Here is a 17,813-nt window from a genome sequence, read left to right as displayed (position 1 = left end):
GAGTCACATAATATGCGTACTGTGTCTATTAAGTAGACATGAAGCCGTTCAGCAAGTCGAATGGAATCTGCGTCCACCAGGAAGGGCCTTGATCAAAGCCACAGGCACATGACCGGTCACGTGATTCTCCTCTGATTTAAAGGTCAGAACTGAACGGGTCTGAAAAACACTTTTCCAGGTGATTTAGGAGAAGTGGACCTGGAACAAGTGTGTTGTAACTCGTCTTCGGCACGTTTGACAAGCGGATAACAGGTAATGTAACGTTTATTTTTTTTATTGAATTTAATTTCAGTTTGCTTAGAAACATGATGTATTTGAGGAACTCTATCTGTTTTAGCCAGCTTTCTGGATGACTAGCTGACTACCCGTACAGTACAAAGACTAATTTACAGCTAACAATATGTTTCTTTCTTTGCTAAACTAGTAACGTTACTTATGTCCTGGTTAAAAATGTGGTTGTGACGAGCAGATAAAATAGCTTAAATTATCTACTAGTTAACGTTTGAAATGCAGCAGGTTTGTTCGGGCGGTTTTGTTTTGTGTGGCCTACTTTTAATGGTCTCTTTTTAAATTGGCGGATAATGTTATCCTGACGCTATTCTCGTGTCAATTTTTTTTTCGACATAAGCGTGTACATGTTAGAAAGTCCAGTCATATTTGCATACAGTCTTCAGACATTTCTCAAAGGCATCTTATGTTGAAAGGGCTCTGAAAAGTGCCCGACATTATGCAAACATGCCTGGGCTGGTATGTAACTGAAATCCCGATTTCACTTTAAACCGGTCTGATATCTGGGTAATGCATTGAAAGCCAGACTCACTTAGTAATTGTAGCTCAAAGTTACTCTTGTCGCTATCGGAAGACCAGTGATCTGAAAGGCCTGGGATGTTTCCATGTCCAGTCCCAGCCTAATGCTGCGTTTAGACGAGGGACGCAGAAACGGTCATACCTGTCCACATGGGACAAGACCGCATAAGCAAGAAGGCACGACGGTATGCTGTCAGTGCAAATCAACATTCGGTAGAAAACAACGCTACTTCAGACGGCAAAAAAATGTAAATAGTTTAACTTTAACCATGGCGGCTGACCGCATTCACCAACTCTCTGACATAAAATCAAATGTATTTATATAGCCCTTCGTACATCAGCTGATCTCACAGTGCTGTACAGAAACCCAGCCTAAAACAGCAAGCAATGCAGGTATAGAAGCATGGTGACTAGGAGAAACTCCCTAGAAAGGACAACCTAGAGAGGAACCAGGCTATGAGGGGTGGCCAGTCCTCTTCTGGCTGTGGAGATTATAACAGAACATGGCCAAGATGTTCAAATGTTCATAAATGACCAGCATGCGGTTTGCTGTCTATGGTTTCAATCTCGTACCATGGCATAATATCCAATCTTCTTGATGGTGGTTATATATATATACACTGGGTGGTTTGAGCCCTGATTGCTAATTGGCTGACAGCTGTGGTATAACAACATTTATTGTTACTGCTCTAATTGCTAAACAGCTTATAAGAGGAATAAGGTACCTGGGGGGGGGTTGATGTATGGCCAATATACCACGGCTAAGGGCTGTGTCCGGGCACTCTGCAATGTGTCCTTTAGAACAGCACTTATTATAATTATTGGCCATATACCACACCCCCCTTGTGTGCTATTGCTTTATTATACAATGGGTGGGTCTAATGCTGATTGAATGAAAGTGCACTCAAGCTGGTGTCTATTCCACAAGTTACCACAGATATTTTAACATCACAGATTCAGTCTGTTTACTCTGTTCCATCTGACTGTGCAATCCACTGTCCCATCAGCCCATCTCCACTATAAAAAGCATCTGGACACCTAACATTTCTTTTAGACTAACATTTTATTTTTCAACAGTGGCGATTTGTGTAAACCTTGTTGTCTGTCTTCGACATTTGCAACATTGTTTCAATATTGAAATTTGATCTCCAGCTGTCCCACAGTAATGAACGTAGGTGTCGAGACGAGACAGGAAGGCAGCTTTTCTCAGGCAGTTTGAAATCCTCAATCAGCTGGCATTTTTATGGATGTATGTAAAGTGAAATGCAGAGGTTTTTAGTCGTTTCAGTTTGAAGTTTTTGTTCGCTGTGTTGGCTAGCTCCTCTGAACAACAGTGTCCTGATGCGGGAGCACATTTTCTGTGCCAGGTGTAATTGTGCCTCAACTCATTGTTATGGATGTTCCAAATAAATGTCACTAGAGAAGCGCTTAAAGGAAATGTGATTACTTTGCTGTTATTCTGTTAAGTTAGCTGTAGTTGGCTGGCTAGCATGCAAGGGATAAGAATGTTGCCAGCCAGTATGGCAATGGAACGTTCTGAATGAATGACTGGGTCGCAACCATAGATGCTGAACTATGACTGAACGACTGGGTCGTGTCTCTGGCAACCGAACTGATAGAATGAACGACCAACCGGCTTGGGTAGCAACTACAGATTTGTGTTGGACTAAATTGTGAAAGGATGAAATGGTATGAAAGGATGAAATGGTATCTGAAGTTCATCAAAATAATGGTAATGAAGATGTCTATTTTAATGTTAACCTGTTGTATAAAAGAGATCATGTCCTCGAAGCCGGTGTTTGGATGATCTATTGTCATGGTTTGCCTGACTTCGACTCTGGCTTAACACCTGTGCTAATATCCTCAACACCGCCTTCTCGGGCATTATCACTTAAGGTTAGAGGTCGATCAATTATGATTTTTCAATACCGATTTATTGGAGGACCAAAAAAAGCCGATACTGATTTAATCGGCCGTTTATAAAAATAAAAATAACTATTGGTAATGATGACAATTACTACAATACTGAATGAACACTTATTTTAACTTAATATAATACATCAATAAAATTAATTTAGCCTCAAATAAATAATGAAACATGTTTAAATAATGCAAAGAAAGTGTTGGAGAAAGTGCAATATGGGTTTTAATAAATTATTAGAATATTACAAGTCTGAAACCATGTGACTGTATGAAATTGATGTGAATCATTAGATTATTATAATGCATGTATGTGAGAGTAGTTTAGTTATGATACTGTGTTGTTCTTAGTCAGAATCAACACTTTGGGAACATTGTGTCTCGTATTTTGATAACTGTTTGTCTGAGCCAGATTCGGGGCTGACCTTGGCTGGGACACTTCTTGGCTGGAACGTTCCAGGTCTCCTTATCTTAGGGGAGGGCACTTCCCTAATCTCTATTGGCGGGCGGATTTGATGGTTTGTGTAGAAGTGTGTCACTATAAAATTGAAGATCTTTGTACTGTGCATGTCAGAACGTTCCGTGATGAAACCTTTTTGACTATTTAGCTGGGTCTCCGTCTGTTTAATTCAACCAGGATCTTACAAATTCTGGTTTGCAGGCTGAGTAATATAATTGAATTGGGTGATGTACCTGGAGAATATAATTCTCTTATCAATGTGCCATGTAAGAAAGATGACGTTTAAGTTCCTTGCTCAGAACATGAGAACATATGAAAGCTGGTGGTTCCTTTTAACATGAGTCTTCAATATTCCCAGGTAAGAAGTTTTATGTTGTAGTTATTATAGGACTATTTCTCTCTATACGATTTGTATTTCCTATACCTTTGACTATTGGATGTTTTTATAGGCACTTTAGTATTGCCAGTGTAACAGTATAGCTTCCGTCCCTCTCCTCGCTCCTCCCTGGTGTCATGACATTGGCCTGGGGGGTAGGTTTATTAGTCATAAATACCCCACCCCCACATCAGAAGGTGGGGGGGAAATTAACTATATTCTGGTAATCTGACCAATTGAACATATGCGGTGGTACTTAATAAATATGGTGTCAGTTCGGTTGTCATCTGAGACATTCTCATCAATGATAAGATGACAAACTCTACAGTGGAAAGTCTGCACATTGTAGTTATCGGATTCACATAGAATTGTTCAATTTAAATGTTTGAATATAAAATTATTGGTGAAGAGATTAAATGTAATTTTAGCTTCCAAATGAGAGTTGGTGTTTTCATAAGGTTAGGCCTCTGCTCAATCAGCGGCCCGCTCCTGTGAAGGGACATGGGCTATAAAACTTTTCAAACACGCCCTCTCCCATCCTATATAAAGCCTTGACGACAATATAACCTCCTGTTCCAAGTACGTGAAGTCTGCAGCCTCTGCGTTAAAAGGACTAACATGTCAACTACAGAACTAAGCCAAACTCTGCGTGCGCTTTGGTTGCGAATGGTATGAACTTTGAACTCTTATTCACTACAGAAGTGATAGCCATTGAGTTAGCACCAGCAGCTGCAAACGCAGGCTAGGAAAGAACAGATTATCCCGTCTACCACACAACGACATTACTACAACGTATCCAATTGACCACCAGAGACATTCTTCAAAGGACTCTGTTTGGCAACACAGCCTTCCATCTACCACCAACCTACCGAAGCGCAGCTCAGAGTAAATATTTATTGCATTTGCTTTTCCAAATGGGCGGTAACTTAGAATGCATAAGATACTGTATTTACGAAAGCACAGCTTCTCCCTTTGTCCCTCAGTCTTCCCGCTCTTTCACTCAAACCCAGCCCCTTTTCTTTTGTGTAACCAGCTGTCATATCTGTTCCGCCTGCTAGGGACGTTTTCCTTTGTGACATAATTTGTAATAAAGGTATGATTTAATTCTGTGTATATGTGATTAGTTAGGTATTTAGTAAATGATTAAACCCAATTTTTCTATTGCTGATTTAACTTGTTAGCCAGGGTTTGTGCAGATAGCCAAGAATTTACAACTTTCAGATGAGACTGAATTAAGGTGACCATTAATATTGACTGCTATTGATGTAAAATATTACTAGGTCTTTAAGAGTTTATTAGAAGATAACAGCTCTACAAATATTATTTTGTGGTTCACCGACTCTAGTTAATTACATTTACATGATTAGCTCAATCAGGTAATATTAATTACGGAGAAAGGATTTTATAGAATAGCATGTCATATCACTTAATCCGGCATAGCCAAAGACACGACACTGGGCTCGAACCAGGAACACAACGACAACAGCCACCCTCGAAGCAGTGTTACCCATGAAGAGCAAGAGGAACAACCACTCCAAGTCTCAGAGCGAGAGACGTTTGAAACGCTATTAGCGCGCACCCCGCTAACTAGCTAGCCATTTCACATTGGTTACACCAGTCTCATCTCTTGAGTTGATAGGCTTGAAGTCATAAACAGCGCAATGCTTGACGCACAACGAAGAGCTGCTGGTAAAACGCATGAAAGTGCTGTTTCGAATGAATGCTTACGAGCCTGCTGGTGCCTACCATCGCTCAGTCAGATACTTGTATACTCAGTCAGATTATATGCAATGCAGGACAAGTTAGTTAACTACACATGGTTGATGATATTACTAGTTTAACTAGTGATTATGATTGTTTTTAGAAGATAAGTTTAATGCTAGCTAACAACTTACCTTGGCTTAGACTGTTATATGGGAGTGCTGAAGACCGTACTTTTGTCCTTGTCATGAGGTGAGTCATTTTGTTTTTTTGCCGAACAATAAAGGTCCTTTCAGAGAAATGTTTAACTTCCCCCTGTGGGTTTGAGAACCTGCTCTTCCACTGCACCAGACAGTTGGGCTGACATGATCTCTCCTCTCCCGCGTTACGGGCAGGCTACATGAGTCGCAGGCTATGACTGTTCAATAAGTCGTATATCGGCCTGTCTGGCAAATTGAATAGACTTGATGAACATTAAAGAGCAATACATAACACTGTTTTACCCCCTTGTCTGATAAACAAGGTGTCTCACTGGCAATTCTAAAGCAGCACCTTCCATAAGTGGGTCAAGGATAAGTGATACACTGGGCTGTTCATTAGGGAGAAATGTTTTGAAAGGGAGTATACTGGTAGGTACTACCTGAACAGGTTGACAATATGACAGCAACACATTAGCTCAGCTATTTGTTGTCATATTGTCAAGGGGGTAAAACTGTGTTCTGTATTAATAATCTTTAGTGTTCAAGTATATAAATTACTTTGTCTTTCCCTAACATAATGACTGACTAGTGGATGAGGTGCTATAGAGAAGTGATCCTCTACTGCGTCGAGGCAGTCTTCTTTAGGGAAGTGGGGCTTGGTTGTCTTTGCTGAGTTGAAAGGAGTCGGTCATGTGTTCTGGTACTTTCCAAGTAAAGCTACTTGCTGCTGACTCATTCAGTCATGTGATTTCACCATTGTGCAGCCCATTTCTTGGGAATTTGGATGTGACCACACAACCACATGCCGTGATGTGCGTTAGGCCTAATTTGCGTTCCTGTTTGTGTCAGGTTCCTGGGTTAAAGTAGCCATAGAATATAATTCTCTGCTCTGAACCAGTTAGGGCTGTGTAACGGTGGCTGACAAGTTATTCTATACCAAGAATGACTTGGCAGTATCTGAGACTGACCTCCTTCAGTCTGCACTGGTATTGATCTGTGGGCCTGAGCCAAATCCATTAGCCCTTCTATGCCTGAGGCTGTATTCAAGTAAGTTGCACTGAAGTGCTCTCCTCTCTGCCCTCTTGATGTGGTGCTGAAGTGTTTGTGTCCCTGCATGGCTGACTCTCTCCACTCCCTGGGGCCAGTATTGTAGGTCTATATGTGGCTTTGTTTTTACCTAAAACCAAGCTACATTTATTTTATTTTTTTACAGGAAGTGATGTGGCGTGTGATATTTTTGGCGCTGGTGTCTGGGCTGTCAATCAGCTGGGCCCGGCCCCGCCTACCTCCGCTCTCCCACCAGATGGTGGACTACATCAACAAGGCCAACACTACATGGAAGGCTGGTCACAACTTCCATAATGTGGACTACAGCTACGTTAAGAGACTGTGTGGAACCCTGCTTAAAGGACGCAAACTGCCCACCATGTGAGTGAGACCGTTGTATGGAGGGAATGTATTTGTGCTGCATCCGGGAAGTGTTCAAGCAGGAAGTGAACTGATCTGTTAATGTAACTTAACTCCTCTTTGGCTGCTTTATAGATTGACTTTACCAAGAGCACCACGCAGTAACGGCACGTTCAGTCAGTCTCCTGTTACTTGCGCTCGTTCTTTTATTCTCTCTTTGTGTCGCTCTGTAGTCTTTAGGGTAGGTTGTAGTATGTAGGGGTTAATGGCGTTCTTCTCTCCTCTGTAGGCTGCAGTATGGAGGGGATGTGGAGCTGCCTGACACCTTTGACCCTAGACAGCAGTGGCCCAACTGTCCCACTCTGAAGGAGATCCGGGACCAGGGCTCCTGTGGCAGCTGCTGGGTAAGAACAGACTGAGTCACCCTGGAGGATACTCCTGTGACTGAACCATGACGTGGAGTGTGTTTGACGTGCTTGGTCCTCTGCAGGCGTTTGGTGCTGCGGAGGCCATCTCGGACCGTGTGTGTATCCATAGCAACGCCAAGGTCAGCGTAGAGATCTCCTCTGAAGACCTGCTCAGCTGCTGTGACAGCTGTGGCATGGGGTACGTGTGTTCTCATTCGCCCGCTCTGTGACATGGCTGCATGTAAGGCATCGGGAGGTTGTTAGCATTGCTTACTGTGTGTGTTCCTAGTTGTAATGGTGGTTATCCCTCTGCTGCGTGGGACTTCTGGACTACAGAGGGACTGGTCACTGGAGGACTCTACGACTCTCACGTTGGTATGTAGTGATCTCCTGTCAGACCCTACTCTCTCTCGACAGACCTTACACTCTACCGCCCTGTTTCTCTCTCCTGACAGACCCTACTCTCTACCGCCCTGTTTCTCTCTCCTGACAGACCCTACTCTCTACCGCCCTGTTTCTCTCTCCTGACAGACCCTACTCTCTACCGCCCTGTTTCTCTCTCCTGACAGACCCTACTCTCTACCGCCCTGTTTCTCTCTCCTGACAGACCCTACTCTCTACCGCCCTGTTTCTCTCTCCTGACAGACCCTACTCTCTACCGCCCTGTTTCTCTCTCCTGACAGACCCTACTCTCTACCGCCCTGTTTCTCTCTCCTGACAGACCCTACTCTCTACCGCCCTGTTTCTCTCTCCTGACAGACCCTACTCTCTACCGCCCTGTTTCTCTCTCCTGACAGACCCTACTCTCTACCGCCCTGTTTCTCTCTCCTGACACTCTTTTCTCTCTCTCTCTGGTCTCTCCTGTCAGGATGCAGGCCCTACTCTCTCCCTCCCTGTAACTCTTTCCTCTCTCTCTCTGGTCTCTCCTGTCAGGATGCAGGCCCTACTCTCTCCCTCCCTGTAACTCTTTCTCTGGTCTCTCCTGTCAGGATGCAGGCCTTACTCCATCCCTCCCTGTGAGCACCATGTTAACGGCACACGACCCCCCTGTACAGGAGAGGAGGGTGACACCCCACAATGTACCAACCAGTGTGAGACTGGATACACACCTGGCTACAAGCAGGACAAACACTTTGGTAAGTAAATACATTAACACAATATGAACCTGCACACTAATCCCTCCCTCCTGTACCCTAGTGGCCCTACACACTAAGCCCTCCCTCCTCTCCCCTAGGGGCCCTACACACTAAGCCCTCCCTCCTGTACCCTACTGGCCCTACACACTAAGCCCTCCCTCCTGTACCCTACTGGCCCTACACACTAAGCCCTGTACCCTACTGGCCCTACACACTAAGCCCTCTCTCCTGTGGCCCTACACACTAAGCCCTCTCTCCTGTGGCCCTACACACTAAGCCCTCTCTCCTGTGGCCCTACACACTAAGCCCTCTCTCCTGTGGCCCTACACACTAAGCCCTCTCTCCTGTGGCCCTACACACTAAGCCCTCTCTCCTGTGGCCCTAGGTAAGAGCTCGTACAGTTTGCCCTCTGAAGAGCAGCAGATCATGACTGAGCTCCTGACGAATGGACCTGTGGAAGGAGCTTTCACTGTCTATGAAGACTTCCTGCTCTACAAGTCTGGTGAGGACACATGCCTCTTCTGTGTAGTGTAGCTTTTACTGCTCTAGGAATGTCATTGATTGGGAACATTATTTACTATTCAGGTACAAATCTATACATAAATGTTTCTGCTCTTTATGTGATGTGCAATGCAGTGAACACTGGAAGAATGATCATGTAGTTACCACAGTGAATTATTGTGCTTGTCAATTAATCCCATAAAGGATGGGTTGGCAATTTGACACAAATGTAATTCATTCTCACATTGAAATGTTTTTCTGGCACCCCAACTTTCTCTCGGTCTAGGTGTGTATCAGCATGTCTCTGGCAGTGCAGTAGGAGGCCATGCCATTAAGGTCCTGGGCTGGGGAGAGGAGGGGGGGACTCCTTACTGGCTGGCTGCCAACTCCTGGAACACTGACTGGGGAGAGAATGGTGAGCCACTTACACGACTTCCGTAACAACTCTGGACAAACTATCGGTGAATAATTTCTAAAGGAAGATTGTGTGCTTCTTGGCTACTCCAACACTTTGTGTTTTTCTGTCTTGTCCCCCAGGTTTCTTTAAGATCCTGAGAGGTAAGGACCACTGTGGCATCGAGTCTGAGATGGTGGCTGGTGTCCCTTTGTAACCATGACAACAGCAACCAGGAAGTGATTTCAGAGACTGCTGCAGGTGTACCAGTCCTCTCCACTGGCCTTTACACTGGTTCTAATTCCCAGTCAACCCCTAACCCCGCTAGGCACCTCTTTAGTTCCAAATAATTGGTTTAGAAAATGCTACCCTGTCTGAGGGAAAGTCCTACTACCGTATAGCTCATACCCGTTCCTGATTCTCATCAGATCTGAGAGTTGTGTAAGAGGAGTGCCTAGGGGTTGACTTGGAACTGGGCATATGTGAACCATGGCTTCGTCTTTAGTTAAATGTGTTCTTCCTGGTGTCTCAATCTGTAGTGGTTTCTTCCCCCTCAAATCCACTCTGTCAGCTCCACTGATCTGAGAATGCAGGATGGGTGAAAGGTACCTGTACAGATTGAGAGGAAGCTACAGTAGACTATTGAGACCCCCCCCCACCCCCAGTGGGTGACTCTGTAGAGGTCCATCTTCCTGTTTGAGTGGTCACAAGCTGTGCTAAAAGTCCTCTCCCTGTAGTTGTTCACAACAATCACATCAATTTAAAAATGTATGATGCTTTTAAAAAAGTTTACTTTATTTTTTTAATTCGATGTGATCACTGGCATTGTGCACATTTTGTTTTTAAATTGGATTATAAGGGAAGCGTGAGTGGTTTTGTACTGATGGGATTGTTTTATTTGAATGCTTTGTCTTTAATGCTTCACTCTGTTCTGATCAAGTGTTCTGGAATGATTGTATTGAGTTTCATTAAATAAAAGTCAACCAATATGTTTAACTTGGTCTCTGAATTGTCCTGGCCTTGTTTTGGAGTGGCTTAAACTTCTGTTCTCCCTGCCATGCAGTCGTCACAGTGCTTATACAGATACCAGCCTAAAACCTCGGCCTCCACTTTCACTCTTCATCGCTGACATTTGTGCGTTGACATTTTAGTATGTTTGTGTAGGGATCCCTCCACCGAGTAACAAGTGTGTGGACATTACCTGTTTAAACAAACCAGGCCGCTGGTAGACCACCAAGGGAAACCATGTGATCACTACCTAAACAGTAAAGTTAGCATTTGTTTTAGCTTTATTTTGTTTTAAATATACAAACCTCCAATTCAGGAAAAAACGTACCGCAAACCAAATATTCATTTGTTTCTTAAATAAATTCCCAATGTATTTCTTTAATTACATGAAATCTAAAGATTCTAAATTGCAGATGTCCCTTCTCCCCCAACGTGTTGTCCCTTCATGGATCTGAAAGGAACTCTGGGAGAAGTGGGGTGACTCTGCATTGGGGCTGTGCAGGGAAGCAAGTCTTTGTACAACTCAAGTTTTAGTTTACAGGTGGCATAAAGGGACCAAGGTTTTTGACCTGAGCTACCAGTAAAAACCAATGTCCCTCAAATGCAGTAATGAGGAGCCCAAATCACGAGCTTCAGGGATTTTCCACATTTCTTAACTCTGTCCATTCCTTTTGCATCCATGGGGGATGAACTGCAGTGTATTCTGGGAAGGGGAATACTTTTACTCCCAAGTATTGTTGAAAGGAATTGCACTTGACATATTCCTGAACTTTCATTCTAATATATGGCTTCATTTGGATTGCTCTAACAGGGTAACTACTTACTGCAAAAAGTGTGACAACCAAATGGCCAAGCTGCTATTTAGCAGTGTAAGGTGTATCTTTTGGGACAGAACATATTCAAACCTGAGTTTCTTGTTCAGAAGAGCAATGTTGAAATTTAACAGCAGCTTAAACACCTTGACTTTGTACCAAAAAAGCACACAATCCATCAGCTTTGAACTGAAACAAGACCCTGAAAGGGGGATGAGAGGCTGTGATTGGGTAACTCTGCATGTCAGTGAACAGGCTCCTGCTACTGGCTGACCAAACTCTCTGGGATGGAATTATTAAAGTTGTGCTGTTTGTATTCTTTTGTTTACATCTCAGGTTGCCCCTGATGTAGTACAGGAGCAGGCCTTTGTTGCTCATGATCAGCAGCAGTGGCCTATGGGATATGTGGTCCTTTTCCTGTATAGAATGTTCATGTCTTAATTTACTGTCCATCTCCTGGCCTTGAGTCTTCCTCAATGAGCCGTTCCTCTGCTTCCTCTTCCTGCTCTGCTTCTTGTTTTGGTTCCTCAACGTTGACTCCCTCTTCCACATCTACACCCCCTTCCTGTTCAGGTGCACCCTGGGAGTTAGCGTCTGGCTGTTGCAGTTTGGGTGGAGAGAGAAGCTCAGGGGGAGCTATTAGACCGTCCTGGTTTAGATCCTGAGTCTGCAGGAGAAAGTCTACCATGGCCACCACCTGAAAAACACACAAGCATTGACCTAGGGTGCAGATGAACTAAGCAACACTGTACAGTCAGCTTCAGTGTATATTCAGTTACGCTGAGCAACAGTAAGTCTTACAGTAACCCAATCTTTATATTTAGACAACAGTACAGGCTACATGATGTATGTGCATCCTGATATACAAACCCCTCTAACACTACGTCATGCTAGCTAGCTGGTCATCAACTGACTTCATGATCAGGACAGAATTATGTCACTCAGTACAATATGTCCCAACTACAACACTGAAGAGATTTTCTATAGATGTTATATATCTATACACACACACACAGACCTCACCGTCTCAGCTGACTGTTCTCCAGGTGCATTGTGGGAGTTGTATTCAGAGAGCAGCTTCATTATCTCCAGGCCGTCCATGTGACCGCTGCGGTCGTAGTCATGGAGACTGAACAGGAAGAACACCTCTGACCAGCAGGAAATAGGAAGATGATTCATTAATAATGCCACTTTTCGTGTGTGTGTTTGTGTGTGCGTGTGCATGTGTGTGTGTGTGTGTGTGTGTGTGCGTGCATGTGTGTGTGTGTGTGTGTTTTTACCTTGTTCCCAGGTGTTATCCGGTCCTCCATGTCCCTCCTTTACGTTGGCCTTGATGTAGCTCTGCAGCAGCCTGACATACAGAGGTTAGAGGTCAAGGGTTAGAAGGTTCAACCGCAGGCCCACCTGACTGGGTAGCACGGTACTTCACGGTACAGAAAGTACCAATGTAATCTAGTCTAGATTTGTATCAAGATTTTACAAACACAAACTCTGTGAAGGGATTGTTTCAGTGAGGCTGGAATTCATCCCAACTACCGCTGAATACAGAGGTTCTCTTCCAGCAATATATGAGTCGCATAATCCAATCAAAATCAAATGTTATTGGTCACATGACCTACACATATTTTGCAGATGTTATCGCAGGTGCAGCGAAATGCTTATGATTCTCACTCCAACAGTACAGTAATACTATACTGATATTTTTTGTTTTTGTGGGTATTGTTTTATATTGTTAGATATATATACATACACAAAATAATAAAAGATCAGAGCGATGACAGAGTCCAGAATATACGGTGCTGTAAAGTATTTTCCTCCTTTATAATCCTCTCTATTTCTGATACTGAATATTATCAGATCTTCAACCAAAACCTAATATTAGATAAAGGGAACCTGAGTGAACAAATAACACAACAATTACATACTTCATTTATTTCAAAAACAAAGTTATGCAACACCCAATGCTCCTTCGTGAAAAAGTAATTGCCCTGTTACACTGAATAACTGGTTGGTGTTTCTTTAGCTCCAATGACTCCAGCCAAACTGCTTCCTGTAGTTGTTGATCAATCTCTCACATCACTGTGGGGGAATTTTGGCCCACTCTTCCATGTAGAACAGCTTTAACTCATCGGGATTTGTGGGTTTTCAAGCATGAACTGCTCGTTTCATGTCCTGCCACAACATCTCAATTCGGTCTGAACTTTGACAAGCTTTCGCCGTACCTTATGTCATTGTTAATGAACAGACGCACGAGCTACCAGACCCGGTCTCAGGGAAGGACCCGGTCTCAGGGAAGGTCCCGGTCTCAGGGATGGACCCGGTCTCAGGGACGGACCCGGTCCCGGGACGGACCCGGTCTCCGGGACGGACCCGGTCCCCGGGACGGACCCGGTCTCAGGGAAGGACCCGGTCTCAGGGAAGGACCCGGTCTCAGGGACGGACCCGGTCCCCGGGACGGACCCGGTATAAGGGAAGGACCCGGTCTCAGGGAAGGACCCGGTCTCAGGGACGGACCCGGTCCCCGGGACGGACCCGGTATAAGGGAAGGACCCGGTCTCAGGGACGGACCCGGTCTCAGGGACGGACCCGGTCTCAGGGACGGACCCGGTATAAGGGAAGGACCCGGTATAAGGGAAGGACCCGGTCTCAGGGAAGGACCCGGTCTCAGGGACGGACCCGGTCTCAGGGACGGACCCGGTCTCAGGGAAGGACCCGGTCTCAGGGACGGACCCGGTCTCAGGGAAGGACCCGGTCTCAGGGACGGACCCGGTCTCAGGGAAGGACCTGGTCTCAGGGAAGGACCCGGTCTCAGGGAAGGCCCCGGTCTCAGGGAAGGACCCGGTCTCAGGGACTGATAACTCTGCACATCCCTTCCATCTCCACTGAGTTATAAAAATCTGCTTTTTAGTTTTTTTTTGCACCTTGCTTGTGGAATAATAATAATCTCCAGAACTCTCAACAATGTTATGTTTTGGTACCACTAGGGACATTCCGATGGCTGATTCATGGCCTTTTACCTGAAGAATGGGTTTGTTTTTTCTGATTGTATTTTGTAATTTGATAACTGCGTTATGTTTGTCAATATTTCACATTTGTATGATTGTGTACATATAGGGCTCCCTAGGAAAAGAGTCCTTGGCCCCTCCAGGATTTCCCTGCTTAAATAAATACATTTTTAAAAAATGGTTAGATACGGGCTGGAGCAAAACCCTGCACACCCACTAGCTCTCTTTCCCTGCTTCAACCCTGTATTTAATAGAGTTGGCCCCTAGCTGGAATAAAGGGTTTTAAAGTAAAAGATGCCACAAACCTGCGGTCCTCCTCTCCAGAGCCGAAGGGATTGGCCAGTGTGAAAGGGGGAAGGGCTCCTACTGACTGTACTCTGTGGGACACACACAGAGACAGAGAGAGAGACAGAGAGAGAGACAGAGAGAAGAGAGAGAGAGAAGAGAGAGAGAGAAAGACAGAAGGAGAGAGAGACAGAAGGAGAGAGAGACAGAAGGAGAGAGAGAGACAGAGACAGAGACAGAGGGAGAGACAGAGGGAGAGACAGAGGGAGACAGAGACAGAAGGAGAGAGAGAGAGACAGAGACAGAGACAGAAGGAGAGAGAGAGACAGAGACAGAAGGAGAGAGAGAGAGAGAGACAGAGACAGAAGGAGAGAGAGAGACAGAGAGAGAGAGAGAGAGACAGACAGAGAGAGAGAGACAGACAGAGGGAGACAGAGACAGAAGGAGAGAGAGAGACAGAAGGAGAGAGAGAGAGACAGAGGGAGACAGAGAGACAGAGAGAGAGAGAGAGAGAGAGAGAGAGAGAGAGAGAGAGAGAGAGAGAGAGAGAGAGAGAGAGAGAGAGAGAGAGAGGAGAGAGAAGGGTGATAACAGAGATGATCAGTGTTGGTTTTATGGCTAGTATTAAGTGCAGGGAAAGTTTCCCTTTGACCTATACCTGAAGTGATACATAAACAGGCTCCCTCTGAACTCTGACACATATCTCTCTCTGTTGTTGTTACCAGCCAGGGACATGTTGTGATGTAATCCAGTGGCCTCACCTGAGTGTTTCCTTAACATCATACTTCCTGTTTCTGTTATTCCTACATGACCTGAAAGACAGTGCAACAGTATAGCCTACATTCCTAGCTCTGATCACAGGTCTAGATAAATATCCTGAAAAATAAATGATCCAGTAATGTACAAGGCTAGCTGGCATTGACTGTCTGCTCAGTGCCCACTATTTTTCTAGCAACCAACCACGCGGTCACACCTGAAGGTTCACACCTCAGAGGCGGTTGTGATGTAAACTCACATACAGGTACAGTACATACAGTCATTTAACATTTACATTTAAGTCATTTAGCAGACGCTCTTATCCAGAGCGACTTACAATACAGTGTAGTCTGTTGTCTGACAAGTTCACCAGGAAATATAAACAACAAAGCACGACAAAACGTAACATAAATTAAACTGGAAAAGTCACCCTGCTGGAAAATCCACTTTTGACCCGTTTGGATTTTGCTGGTAATTTTAAAACCTTGACGCCAAATGATCTCTGCTCTACACTTTCATTGTGTGTGTGTGTGTGTGTGTGTGTGTGTGTGTGTGTGTGTGTGTGTGTGTGTGTGTGTGTGTGTGTGTGTGTGTGTGTGTGTGTGTGTGTGTGTGTGTGTGTGTGTGTGTGTGTGTGTGTGTCATGGCCTACCTTTGGTCCTCAGGCACCTGTGGCGCGGACACACACTGGTGCGCGAGCAGGAGCAGGGATAGCATACCTGTCACCAGCATGTCCGCGCCAGACTCTAACGACGCACCTGCAAGCGCAACAAGCAATTTCGCTATCATTCTTCAGGCACGACAGGTCCGACAATGAACATTGTAGGCGTGTTGTATATAACATTTAGGCCGATAATTTACTTATTAAAACATGTTGAAATGTTATTCTGGAACAAATGTGTAATAACCGTAGGTTATGAGAAATAATCATAACGTATAGCAATGATTTAAAACATTTCCATTATTCCCACACAGCTATAGTGATGCTTATGCTGCAACATTTCACCCATCTAGTGCTACAAAAGTATCAATCTTTCACTTAAAATGTAATCAATCAGTTATGATGCATTGGGCTAAATTGTTGCAATCGTACATCGCAATGTTTTCATATCCTACCTGTTGGCCTGTTTGATGAGTAGAAAAACAAACGCATCCTAACGTCCTGTTGTCAATTCCGATTGTGAATTCATAGCGGAAGATTCTACCATTCAGCCCAACCCACTCGCCCTCCGGTAATATCTACACTGCACTGCGCAGCCGCGAGAGCCCTGGGCCGCGGGCAATAATTAAAAATACATCCTTCCTTCCTCCCTTTCTTTAAAGTAATCACTAATCTGACAATACAGGAGAGTTGGAAGCTATATGGAGCCCAAGATTACATATATCTAGCTTTGTTAACTTTAGATAATACATATCCTCATGTAGAGGGGGAATTATAAAAGTAATACAATGAAAGAAAGATGTATTTTGAAAGTAATCGAACTGGCATCTGTTTTGGTCAAAGGACAGCATCCACGTGGAAACCGAGGCGAGGACGTGTCTGCGCTGGTCAGTGCGGTATCGCGGGAGCTCCGGTCTCTACGTCCTATACCTGAGACGCCACGTAGCTGCAGCTGACTAGGCACAAATCAGGCGGGATTAGATAGTGTGTGTGTGCAGCTGGGTTCCTACTGTTCTTCAGTGCCTCTCGTTCTCACTCGTGTACAAACTGTAGGCTACTTGTCTGCATGGATTGTGAGCGCGGATCAAAGGGGTGCATGGCAGTGGTCTATCAGTAGGTCACTCATACAGTCTCACAGGCAGGCTACAATGGTCCAATACCTACACTTCATTTAGAACGGACAAGAAAACATTCACCTTTGTTTATAATGTCACTTTTGACTAGGCAACATATACTGATTTCCTTTTGGGACATGTTTTAGCCTACTTGTCTCTAGGAAAGCTTGGTGTAGGAGTATGTAGGAGGCTTTAGGAGGCTGTAGGAGGCTGTGGGAGACTGTAGGAGGTTGTAGGAGACTGTAGGAGACTGTAGGAGGCTGTAGGAGGCTGTAGGAGGCTGTAGAAGACTGTATGAGGCTGTAGGAGACTGTAGGAGCCTGTAGGAGGCTTGATGAGGCTGTAGGAGGCTGTAGGAGACTGTAGGAGGCTGTAGGAGACTAGGAGACTGTGGGAGGCTGTAGGAGGCTGTAGGAGGCTGTATGAGGCTGTAGGAGGCTGTATGAGACTGTAGGAGGCTGTAGGAGGCTGTATGAGACTGTAGGAGGCTGTAGGAGACTGTAGGAGACTGTATGAGACTGTAGTGGGGTATCGCTGCTCTGTCAACGAGTTGAAACAATGACTGGTCCAAAGGGCAATACATTCATATCAGTGTGTTTATGTGTATGTGTGTGTGTTTATGTGTGTGTGTGTGTGTGTTTATGTGTGTGTGTTTATGTGTGTGTGTGTGTGTTTATGTGTATGTGTGTGTGTTTATGTGTGTGTGTTTATGTGTGTGTAAGTCGCTCTGGATAAGAGCGTCTGCTAAATGACTTAAATGTAATGTAATGTAATGTAATGTGTGTGTGTTTATGTGTATGTGTGTGTGTGTGTGTTTATGTGTATGTGTGTGTGTTTATGCGCGTGTGTGTGTGTTTATGTG

At 44.7% G+C, this 17,813-nt stretch overlaps 2 protein-coding genes across 2 annotated transcripts; one reads left to right on the top strand and one right to left on the bottom strand.

Moving 5' to 3' along the window:
* Positions 1-96: 96 nt before the first annotated feature.
* Positions 97-10,305, top strand: ctsba (cathepsin Ba). Its single transcript, XM_046367436.1, has 9 exons — positions 97-252; positions 6,678-6,892; positions 7,161-7,275; positions 7,362-7,477; positions 7,568-7,653; positions 8,268-8,414; positions 8,800-8,916; positions 9,202-9,330; positions 9,453-10,305. Exons 2-9 carry the CDS (start codon positions 6,684-6,686, stop codon positions 9,524-9,526), a joined length of 993 nt encoding a protein of 330 aa, XP_046223392.1. The 5' UTR covers positions 97-252; positions 6,678-6,683; the 3' UTR covers positions 9,527-10,305.
* A 275-nt stretch (positions 10,306-10,580) lies between these two features.
* On the bottom strand, positions 10,581-17,204 carry LOC124046726 (cell growth regulator with EF hand domain protein 1-like). The gene is made up of 6 exons (XM_046367439.1): positions 16,292-17,204; positions 15,828-15,933; positions 14,440-14,511; positions 12,410-12,480; positions 12,153-12,277; positions 10,581-11,826 (listed from the first exon to the last, which is right to left on the bottom strand). Exons 1-6 carry the CDS (start codon positions 16,326-16,328, stop codon positions 11,572-11,574), a joined length of 666 nt encoding a protein of 221 aa, XP_046223395.1. The 5' UTR covers positions 16,329-17,204; the 3' UTR covers positions 10,581-11,571.
* Between the last annotated feature and the right edge of the window lie 609 nt (positions 17,205-17,813).

This window comes from Oncorhynchus gorbuscha, linkage group LG10 (genome assembly GCF_021184085.1).
Source record: "Oncorhynchus gorbuscha isolate QuinsamMale2020 ecotype Even-year linkage group LG10, OgorEven_v1.0, whole genome shotgun sequence".
Lineage (NCBI taxonomy): Eukaryota > Metazoa > Chordata > Actinopteri > Salmoniformes > Salmonidae > Oncorhynchus > Oncorhynchus gorbuscha.
This window is presented reverse-complemented; position numbering and strand designations above follow the sequence as displayed.